Source organism: Sceloporus undulatus, chromosome 2 (genome assembly GCF_019175285.1).
Source record: "Sceloporus undulatus isolate JIND9_A2432 ecotype Alabama chromosome 2, SceUnd_v1.1, whole genome shotgun sequence".
Lineage (NCBI taxonomy): Eukaryota > Metazoa > Chordata > Lepidosauria > Squamata > Phrynosomatidae > Sceloporus > Sceloporus undulatus.
In genome coordinates, this window is record NC_056523.1 from 316852195 (window position 1) to 316864463 (window position 12269).

Sequence of the window (12269 nt, forward strand, 5' to 3'; positions counted from 1 at the left end):
CCGGCAGGCCTTTCCAGATTAACCATCCCGGCCCAGGTTCCCAGGTTCCCTGATTCCCTCATTCCTCCCGTGGCCCCATCTTAGAGATGGTTGAGGATCAACAGAGGGATATCAGGGTTTTTAGTTTTAATTGCTGTTTTTATCCTTGATATTGTATTTTTAATATGTTATACTATTTAATACTGTCTTAAGGGGGGGAGGGATAAAGTGTTTTTAATTGTCATATTTTATATTTTACTGTTGTTAACCGCCCGGATTGGTTTGCCAGAGGGCGGTATACAAATAAATATTATTATTATTATTATTATTATTATTATTATTATGACTTTGCCACTTTTGTTGGTTTTGTTATGCAATTTTAAATTCTATACTGTTTAATTGTCTTTTAAGGGGGGATATTTTGTATATATGGATGTATTTTAACTCTTGTAAGCCGCTTTGATTGTTTTTAACAAAAAGCAGGATAGAAATAAAAGTTTTATTTATTTATTATTATTGTGACAAAACCAGAGGATGAATCTCAGAAAGTTCAAAACATTTCCCATAGCTTGAAAAAAGGGTTCGTTTATTTGAGATATCTAAAGAAAAAGAGATCCAACCCCAGACATCTGAAATACTCTGTTCTAGATGTTTCCATAATACCCATGCCTCCCAAAATAGATCTTTGAAGTGCAAAGACTCTATCGAGAGCAGCAATCTTAGAAAAAAGCATTAAAAAGGGAGCCAGGCTAAAGTCATTATTTAGTAGTATTGTTACCAACCCCTTTGACACTGGTCAAAACAGCAAACAGGTTTGTCATCTAAGGAAGGCAGGCACCAAGTCAGCCTTTCCTTCTCATTTTCTTCATTTTCTGTTCCAGTAGACGGTTGAGTGGGAACATTTTTGCTAAAGGTGATTTTTCAGTGTTGCCTTCTTTCTAGTTCATTAGAAATGAGTTTCAAGAACAGAAAAGAGAGATTTGAGCATGGCCCATTTGGTAGAATGAATGGGTATTCTATCAATAATGTCATTGCACATGATGAATTTGAAGGGTGCCTCTTTCCAATCAATAGTATGCTCAGTCATGTAATAATGTGGGGATAGTTACTCTGGGACAAGTTACTGCAGTGCACAGTTTTGTACTTCTCTACACATGGATCTTTCTGACTGAAAGTTAAAATGTCTGGTGAATGCATCTGGTTTCAGACTGTTTTATTTATCTTCATCTCACTGTTGTCTGTTCTGATTCACATTAGTTATTTGACGTCAGAATCTGGAAAAATTATATTTGTACCTCCAATATTTCACAGCTGAAAACTGGGATGTGTGTGGTCAAACAACACCAGATTGTGGTCAAGAGGGCAAAAGTTATTAATGAGGAAGAACAAACAAGATAGGAGAAGTTTTTTTGTGGTTTTTTTTTGGGGGGGGGGGCTATATAGCCATGCACTAGAAGAGTGTATTCCTGATGTTTCGCCAACATCTGTGGCTGGCATCTTTAGAGAAATAGCTGGCATCATCAGAGAAAGATAGGAGAGGCTATAGCAGTTTGCATTTGCCTAAACCCACTGGGAAGGACAAGATTCCACCCCTCCTTTCTTTTAGCCTCTGCTGAGTTAATATTGTGCAAACTACTCACTTTGAAGCTATTTAAGGCACACCAAAAGCAGTGTGCCAGTGCTGAAACGAGGGTTCCAGTGTGCACAGCAACCACACACTCTGGAACTCTAGTCCGTATGGGTGGCACCATCATGGCAGTGTCCTCTCCACATGGGCACCGCCTTGATGACGCTGTCGCCATGCAGCATCTGCACGTTGCTACACATTGCGTACATCATGAGTGCCCCAATGGCACACTCATGACATACGCAACATGCCAAAAAAAAAAATAAATAAAAAATAAAAAATAAAAAAAGAACCCGGAAGAATCGGGTTCTTTTTACTGTGGAGGGACTCTGCGCAGTTTGGCGCTACAGTGTCCTTCCGCAGTTAAAATTGGTGAGTTCAGACTGCCGTTTTGGGGTGGTCTGTACTGCCCCTAAGTAAGCCAAGGGTAAAGAGGAAAGTGGGAGGAGAAGAGAGAAACTGGAACATTTTAAAAGCAGATAAAAAAAAAGTGGGACAATAGAGGATTGATCAAGTTTGTCTCTGCAAGCTGGGACGCTTGGAGGCTATGTACCTGTTTGGATTGTGAAATTCTGCCTGTAGAATTCTGGGAGTTGCAGTCCAAAATTGCAGTCCATGCTGTTCTTAGGTTCTTTGTAACAGGTGATGCCAATGGGACTGAATATGCAGGGAAAGCTAAGACCTGCAGAAACCTTTGTTTCCCATACCAGGATGGAATTTTAACTTGAAAACCAGTTACAGTGAAACAGAACGAAGATAATAACAAGACAAGCTGGATACAACAAAGTAATCTTTGCAGGGTTTCATATGGCCAGCATCATGTTTAAATCAGGTCACTGGTTCCTATGCATGCAGCATTAACCACAGAAATGTGGTATATAGTGAGACCAAAACACCTTGGAGGTCAAGTGCTGTATACATAGCAACTAGTGTTTTGGCTTTAATAAGAAACAGTTTGTGTGAGACCTTGGATAGGTAAAATTATTTGACATATTCAGTGTCACTTTGAACTCAAGGCCACCAATCTTGGAATCTATTGCTGTCTAACTTGTATGTAAATACCTCTATGAGAACCAGTGTGGTGTAGCGGTTTGAGTGTAGGACTAGAACTCTAGAGATCAGGGTTCGATTCCCCACTTGGCCATGGAAACCCACTGGGTGACCTTGGGCAAGTCACACTCTCTGCCCCAGAAAAGCACATGATAATTTTAATATTGTCATATGTTGGAAATGACTTGAAGGTGCACAGCAACAAACAAACAACAAATACCACAACAGAAGCAGAAATGGAGTTGCACATGTGGTGACATTTTGAACAGATGTGCATTGTGTATGGAGGTTCATGCATATTTGGTTGTGTATTCAGTTACACATTTGGTGTCTTGAGTCAGTTGTGAAGTAATGCTTTTGAACACAGGGGTTGTGTAGCACAATTAACACATAGATCCACATAGGTAGATTAATGCAACCCTATTGCATAATCTTAGTACAAGTGTTCTTCCCACATCTCTGTTTCCAGTCTGATAAATATTTTAAAGATATTGGCTGAGATTTTACATGGGAGGGGTAGCTACAATGATGTAGCTACAATCCACTTCTTCTTCCAAACCCCTAAAACCTGTCTTAAAAACATAGCAACTATACTAACTGAAGGAGTTCTGTGGTGTCAGCAAGTAAGACACTGAAGAATGATGCATTGAACTCCCTGCCATTAGCAATGGCAGGGACCCTGTAGAACCTATTGTAAATGCATGTCACAGTGCAGCTCACTGGTGGGAGGGGGCTGTGTTCATCAACCTTCAGTACCCCATGGTGGTCTTCCAATCTTTCTACAGCTCTCTACCTTTCCTAGCATTGTCTTTTCTAATGAGTCATGCCTTCTCATGATGGGGCCAATGTACAACAGCCACAATTTAATCTTATTGGTGTGAAATCAAAGGCTTTCACAGCCAGTGTCCATAGTTTTCTTTGGGTATTCCATGCTATGTGGCTATGTTCTGGAAGAATTTATTCCTAATGTTTCATCTGCATCTGTGGTTGGCATCTTCATAAGGTGTTGGTATGGAAGTGGTGGGGTATATATATACCTGTGTGACCCTTGGTTGGGAGGAAGGGATTTACATGTTAATCTGTGTGTTGGTCTGTTGTTGAATGGCAAGGCCTCAGGGTGGGAGGATATACAAGGTGGATGTGTGTCTGTTAAATCAGAAATCCATTGTCTGCAGGGAAAGTCCCAACCTTGAGTGGTGTTCATTTCAATGAAGTGAGTCTTTTGGCATTCTTCAGGACTGGTATTCAAACTTTTTTTATTTTCAGTGTTTCTTCTTTCCTGTTGAAATTGTCAAGGTGTTTGTGGATTTTAATGGCCTCCCTGTTCATTCTGATTTGGTAGTTGTTGGCATGGTCTAGAATTTCAGGGTTTTCAAATAGCATTCTATGTCCAGGTTGGTTTATGATGTGTTGTGCTACTGCCAATTTTTCTGGCTGGTTCAGTCTGCAGTGTCTCTCATGTTCTTTGATTTGTGTTTGGACATTGTTTGTAGTTCATGTTTGTAGACCTGTCCACAGCTGCAAACTTCTGCAGCAATGAGAGGGTCTCTCTTGACCTTCGCTGAGTGTAGCATTTGCTGGATTTTCTTGGTCTGTCCGTAGATCATTTTGAAGTTGTGTTTCCTCATCAGTTTCCCTATTAAAAAACTCCAACCATCACCCAGGACAAAAAAGAGCACAATAAAAACACTGGTAGACCACATAAAAAGGATCTGTGAACTCCACTTCCAGGAAAATGAATCGAAGCACCTAAACTGGGCTCTACAGGCTAACCTTTACTCCAGCTCAGACATCAGAAGATCTGCCAGACCCAGAAAAAAACACAGGAGTGAAGACAAACAACCAACTCAACAACTGTCCAATGCTTACATCTATACATGGTGATGGGGAACACAGTGGATTGGATAATTCTAACTTTAGTGTTCAGTTGTGTATCTTTACACTTTAGAGTCTTGTCTAGTTCTTGTGTAGCTTCCCTTCCCATTCCTAGTCTTCTTATTCCTTGATTGCAATCTCTATTCAGTACAAAGTTTAATCCTAGGTACATGAACTTTCACTCAAATGATTTCTCAATTGTTTAGGCTGAATTTATGTAGGTCCAGCATGGTTATTATTCTCCTTTTCTTTATGTTCAGCAACAAGCCTGCTTTTGCACTTTCTTCCTTGACCTTACTTACCATATATACTTGTCTATAATTCTAAAAATGTATGCCCAAATATTGATCCCAAAATTCCAGGTCGACTTATTTATGGTCACTATGATATTGTGATAGCAGCTCTTTCAGATTTCCCCATGAGATGGAAGAGTTTCTTTTTCTCTTGCGCCAAGCAGAAAGAGTCCTGAGTGATTAATTCCTTTTAAATAAACAAACAGGGATCCTCTCCCGCCTGCGCTGGCTGGCTGAAACCAATGTTACAAACAGCCTCAATTAGAGTCTCTTTTGCTGTATGCACACATATACACACTGAGGAGCCTCCATGTTTTACCCTTGACTTATCCATGGGTCATGCCAAAATCCATAATTTTGGCCCCAAAACCTGCCCTCAAGTTATACGTGAAGTTGACTTATAGTCGAGTATATACAGTAATAATTTTTCCATGATGTTTTCTGCTAGTAGTATGGTGTCATCTGCATATCCTGAGTTGATATTCTTTCCACCTCTCTTCACTCCTCCTCCTCCTGAGTCCAAACCTGCTCTTCATGTGATATTTTCTGGATACAAGTTGAATAGGGTAAAATATGCAGCCTTGCCTGAACCCCTTGCCAATTGGGAACCATTCTGTTTCTCCACTATAAGTTCCAACCATTATGTATAGTGGGTCCTCCGTATCAACAGGCTAGTCATCCATGGACTCATGATAGTCCTTCCCATTATTTTCAATGGCAGTGTGTGCATGCGGCCATGCCAATGTATCCACATGCATATAGTATATTAACTATAATGGGGCTTGAGCTGCACTTTTTTCTTGTGTGTGTGTGTGTGTGTGTGTGTGTGTGCTTGTGACAGAGGACGGATGGACCAAATTTCCATGAATGGGAAGGGTTCATTTTAATTTATTTTTAGACCCACTCTTTGCAGTTGATTATTCATATGCATCTATTTTATTGTTATTAATAGCATGATAGGAGATTGAAAAAGTCTGTTTTCTGTGTTAGGTGATTGCTGGTAATGGACCAATGGAAAGTTTGGATCACATGTCCAAAGTGTGTGAGCCATTCTGAGACTCTCCAGCTGAGAGCTAACCAAGCATGAGGAAAGTGAAAAGAAAAGCAATCGCTTGGCTGGTTTGTTACATGTCAGTGGTAATATGCACAAAGTACAATGTTTTCATCTGGTTGCCTATGAACATCTCTTGCTTTGACAGCTAAAGCAGCATAGATAACAGCCACACTAGTGGCAGCAAATGGAAAATTTCATCTCAAGAGTAGCCACTTTCTCTGAGCCTCAGTTCCCTGTCTGTCAAATGGGAGGCAGTAGAGCTTGCCTTGTGTGCACTGTTTGTGAAGGGAAATAAGGTACAGATCATAATCAGTCAAGGACGACTAAGAATACTTCACTTGCACAGTTCATATCAGAGCAGGCAGAACTTTTGGCAGTTTTCTACAGAAAGAAATTCAAGTAATTCTCAATTATTTCACAAAGCTTTTCCCTAGACACTTCTGTTACTCAGTTGAGCCAGTGAAAGAAGGGATGAGTTGTCTGGCTCTCAGACATAACTACTTACAAGTAGCTAGTTATCTATAATTGCTTTACTAAAATTAAAACTACTTTACTTTCTGATTGTAACTTAATGAGGGATAACTACTCTCTTTTTGTGATATAATTGTGACCTTTAGTTGCTTTTATAATACAGAGGTCTGATCTCACTAAATGGTGGAGGAGGAACATTATGTGGATCCGATGCTGGCGTGTGCCAGTGCTTTGTGCTCTGCTGCAGATATTGAAACAACAGGAAGGAAGTTGGAAGGAGAACCTGTCTTGTAACACAGACCAGCAACTGGTAGCGTTCTAATGTTTTCTGAAAATTAGCTAAGATAAACGATTTTAGTTAAATCTAAGGAACATGAATGCAAAAGTTTTCAAAACTGTAACAACAGCAACACACTTTTTGGGCACCAGGACTGTAAATTTAGCTTTTGTTTGTTGTCACCTGCCTTTGAGTTGAACCTGGCTCATGACAACCCTGTGGATGAGACATCCACAAGACACCCTGTTCTCCAATGTTCTACATAGGTCCTGTAAATTCATAACCAAGACCTCTCCTAACAGAGTCTATTTATCTAGCGTGTGGTTTTCCTCTTTTTCTACATTTAAGAAGGTAACTTCTGCACTCTGGAAGTGTCAGACCTAGAGCCTGTACAATGAAGATAAAGGCAGCAGTGAAACAAAGCATAATCAAAGACAAGACATTGGGTACTTGATGCACATCAGGATGGAAAGAAAGCACAGCAACCAGAGGTTAGTTGTACCAGCCACACACCCCTAGGTTACTACAGAAAGAATGCCTCCTTGGATGGTCTCTAAAGGTAGGTGATTCCAATATCGGATAGCTGTTTAAAATATGTTCCACTCTGTCAACCTGATGTGGCTGCCTCTTGTGCACATCACTCATTTTGAGATCAGAATGAGGTGGCCAGCCATGTGACTGAGGTTGGGTACCTTTTTCTGTTTTCAGGAGCAAGTGACTAACTGCAGTTGTGAGTGTGTCAGGTGGTAGAGTAGGATGTTTGTACAAACAGCTGCCCAGCATTAGGATGAAGGTCTGAGGTAATGGGAGAGGCCAGTGCAGATAGGACCACTGATTATTTATAATGATTTCCTTCACATGTTTAGTCTCCATGTGAAAGAGTGTGGAGGTTGTGCTTTTTGGCTCCACTCCTGATGTTGCAAACATATTGACTGAACAAGCAATTTATGCATATACAGCCACACACATACAGATATATAGCCAGGGCAAGGTATTTGATGATAGCAAAAGGGCTGGCTGGTGCAGTCTCCCTCCTCCTTTCTTGTGTGGACACAAATATAATGTGTATGCTGCTTTAGAGTTTCATATGTAGAAACACAAATGAAACTCAAATAGAAATCCAGATCACTTAGAAAACTAAAGAATTTAGGGGGAGGAAAACATACCCAAAGCATAGCCCCAGGTACTCCCTGACCATTAACTGAGCTACCGTGAGATCATGGGAGTCTGGAGGCCAAACATACATGAACTCTGGCATCAGTTTATTGAGATGTATCTACTTGGCTACTGGATGAGATGATGGGGTACCATGGAATGTTCACAATCATCACAACCACTTAGGAAGTAGCTGTCAGCAAAACCAGCGTATGATGTCAGAATAGAAACAATAGGAAATAGATTGAATTTCCCAAGTCTTCCCAACATTTCATAGAGTTTAGAAACATTATTTTTGGAACCACAACTCCCAGAATCCTCACTGACCATGTTGGCTGGGGTTTCTGAGAGCTGCAGTCCAAAAAGGTAATTTTCCAATATCTGGCCTTGAACTATGAAACATTTCCCTTTAAAATAACCCACTGCTACAGTATCACCTTGCAGTATCTATTTGGTACCATGTCTCAGTATTTTCCCAGTATCCTGAAGTTGGAGAAATAAAGATAGCATAATGCTTCTACTTACTTCTTCCTGTCCCAAAAGTTCGATCAACTGACAGTGTTGGGAATGGCACAGGTCGGAGAGTGAACTGAGGATGTGGGTATCCACATGTGGGTGAAGGCAGGATTCCTGGATACTGAGCACTTTCTAATGTTGGCACTGGGATGGCACTGACTACAGCTTGGGAGGGGAAGAAAAAAGATAACATAACTTTAGCACTGTGCATCCTGGTGGAAGGTGTACAAGAACACATGAATATTGAGAATTCAGATATAAGGGAGGCAATGAATATTGTGGTTGGCTGGGGGAGGAAACTGTGTTTTGAATGGTGGTGGGAGACACACAGTTTCACAGAGCCTTAAACTGAAATCTTGGATATGCAAGGCACCACCTCTGGCTTGAAAGAAATAAATCTACACTATTCAGTCAAATGAAAATCAAGTGTATAAAAGAAAGGGACACTTGATGGATTATATCACAAATGAAATTGATGCTATTTATTATAAGAGCTGATCAATTAGTGCCCATTCCAAGTTTAAAACAGCCTCCAAATTAAGAGCTAGGCATGATTTAATGGTAATGAGTAATTGGAAGATGCCTGAATGGTGTCAAGTCAGTGAGTATTGCAGGAAAGCATAATTAAAGCATGGAATGAAGTTTCGTTTTTTGAAAAGAGAGGAGAAAAAAAAGAAGGAAAGGAGCTAACATGTTTCACTTATTTTTGTGATTTGCCTGTGTTTGTCTGTCAAAATTAGAACAGCACAGACTTAATGCCTACACAATGTGGACAGAGGGACTGGGAATGTGGAGTCCATTAAAAAAATCATTCTTTTCTTTGCATAGGCATTGGTAAAAAAGTTCATTCTGAATATAGATCACTCCGGTTCCAAGATAATTTTTTTACATGTATTGCAATCACCATTATCATTCAGTTTTAAAGCTAAAAATAATCATGGCCAACTAGTTTGCCACCAGCTGATGTGTAATGCCTGTCTTGACTGGATGATGATGATGATGATGATGATGATGATGATGATGATTAAATAGAAGTTCTCTTTTATCTATCTACAATTATAGATATTGAGTAGCCAGCAAAACACCCCCCCCCAAACAAACTTATGCTGCATGTCTGAGGTTTTTTGACATATTGGTTTGTTTCTTTATTTTCACCCAATTTCTCAGCTATAATATTATTTAGCAGCTCAAAACCCTTAAAAATTCAAGGATAAAACTGACAATGAAAAGTATTTAATTAAAATATAAGAGCAACAATCTTTAAAACAGTAAAAGGGACACAAACATTCCAGTGACAATTGGTTTCAGCCAGAGCCTAAACAATGAAGATGCTGTTGGATTACATTTCCCATAAAACCTCTTCACTGGCTATGCTGGCCAGGACTGAATGAATGTGAAGTCCAACAGCAACTAGAGGGCCAGAGCTGCCAACTCTTGCTTTAACCAATAGTTAGAGTACCAGGCTTTCTATACAGAGAGCTTAATCAACTTTCCAAACACCAGTCTGGCCTTCCTTAAAAGGGAATTCTGGAGAGCCAATGCTAGTATCGAATTACCCTAGACCAACCTAGCAATTACCCAGCTTAGAGTGGTCCAACATGGTGTTCCGAAAATGGAAGAATCGTGTAGGAGGGTCAAAACAGAAATCATTTCCTAAAACAGAGTGAGATTTATAAAGCCCCCCAGATGTTGTTGGGCTGTGATTGCAGAAGCCCAGGGCAGCATAGCCGATGGTGAGAAATGCTGGGAGTTGCAGTCCGACATCATCTGGAGGGTTCCATTACTCCCATCCCTGGCTTTAAAATAATAATTGATTTTCCTGAATCTTTTTGGTTAGTTCCAGCTAGAGAAGACCCAGTGAATCAGTTGCAGAATTGTGAATCAACAGGTAGGTTAATCTACTAGAGACTAACACTCAGGCCATTGTCTTTTTCTAGGGCTGGAGGGGAGGCAGAGAAATGTCTGTTTTGTATCCCGCATCAGTATTGGAAAAGATGAGAATACCAGCACAAAGACAATTTAATCCAGGAGACTAGTTATTCTAACCTGATTTGACTCTCTGTTCACTTAATCAGTATATTTGATCCTTTACCTTTTTGGATACATGCGTTCATATATGTATTCAGTGACACAGGGAATCATTTTCCTTAACTATTTTTCTATATAGGAACAAAAATACAAAGCAATCCAAATGTCCAAGACTATCCATTAGCAGGGATGATGATGATATAGGGGTCCTTTTCCTTTCTTGAGATTATTTCCACCAACATAATAGATAATAAATAATGGCTGAGATCCTGAACCAGAGGCTACAGTTAGTAACTTTATGATGTTGTAGCTATGTCATGGATAGGACACACAACCATTCTAGTGAACTGCAGCAATACATATCAGGTATTCTGTGTGTGTGGTGTCCTCTTATGCAGTGGGAGTTCCCATTACCCAATGAGTCCCATAGCAGTTTGGTGCTGATTGTGCAACAGAACCCAAGCTGCAATGGCCATGCTGTTGGCTTCATTTGCAGAGTGGTTCTGAAGACATAGCTATGTCTATGCTTCCTCCTGAGAATATGGGCATTGCTCAACATCAGCATTCACCTTTACATGAACGTAAGTCAGTTGACAATGACATAATATTTAACATTATTGCAAACAAGTCATTATTTTTCTTGTGCCTGCTCTTATGAGGATGTCCATAAATGTGGCTAAGCTACTTATTGTGGCATCCCTAGTTACCAGGCATTAGCCTATGAATAAACTACTGCACACTTTCCTTTCCTTGTCCTTCTTACTACCCGTGTTTTCAAAAAGGGAAAAAAACCACCTCCCTGTTGTTGGATTGAAACACAGAGACAAATTACCCATAGCTTTGGATAGTAACTTGTTTTTGAAAGGTGTCCACACAAAGCACTGCCAATAAAGAGTTTTCATATGGAGGCTTGGAAGCCATTCAACACTGAATGCTGCTGAGAATTAAGACAATTCAATATCATTTTTACATGTGCGTGTGTTGGGGGGGGGGTTAGGACTGTATGTTAAGATTAACTGCCAGCAGTTCTTTAACTGCCAGCAGTTATTTTCCTCCATTGCCTAGGTCTTACATTTGACAAATAGTTAAACAAGTTTGCATCCATGTAGTACCAGCGCCTTCTCTCATGACATGTTTTGTAGTAAGTCAATTGATTTATGCTGGCACAAGTGAAGGAAGATTCAATTTCATATTGTCCAATTATAAGAGGCATTTTTTTTACAAAGCAATTATAGCACAGATAAACAGATTACATTTTTTTCCTGATATTGACAACACTTTGCAAGATTTATTACATATGATATAGACGACAGAAATCTTTGGAGGCAATTGATATTTTCCTATCCTGACTCAGAAATTAATGGCAAAAGCCAAGTTATACTAAGCCAGTGAAAACACAAAGTAGTCTGTGGATATTCTAATTACTTACTAATTTGGGAGGTAATTCTTCACTAAGTTTCTTGCTGAAGGTAACAATGCATAACTTCAGCATTTTTTTTCCTGCTGTGAGAAATTCTTCAAAACCCAAACAGTTTTCAAAAACTATTTGCAATTTGGGATTTATTGTATAGAAAATTCACATATGGTTGTTTTACATAAAAAACAGATTTTTCAGCACAGGAAACAGCATTTTATATATGGAAAATAATATTTCAACACAGAAATATTAATCCCTGCACATAAAATGCTGCTTTCTGTGTAATCAACCATGAGCAAATTTTACAAAGACAAAATTCCCAATTGCACATTTCTTTCTACTCAGAAAACAACATTTTCTGTACATGAATTAAAACTTCTGCATTGATTTATTATTTTCCATAGAGAAAATGTTTTTCCCTGTGCTGAAAATGCAGACTTTGTGTAGAAGAAATTAAAGCATGATGGGCATGCTTTAATTGTGCATTCTTGCATGGCAGGGGGTTGGGCTGGATGGTCCTTATGGTC

At 39.6% G+C, this 12269-nt stretch overlaps 1 protein-coding gene across 1 annotated transcript in view; it reads right to left on the reverse strand.

Annotated features, from left to right (window-relative positions):
• DCC (DCC netrin 1 receptor) overlaps positions 1-12269 on the reverse strand; it is a 401229-nt gene that overhangs the window by 49871 nt on the left and 339089 nt on the right. Inside the window, exon 20 of the mRNA XM_042447857.1 lies at positions 8307-8462. Within this exon, the coding sequence (XP_042303791.1) occupies positions 8307-8462 (156 nt within the window). The remainder of the gene's footprint in view (positions 1-8306; positions 8463-12269) is intronic.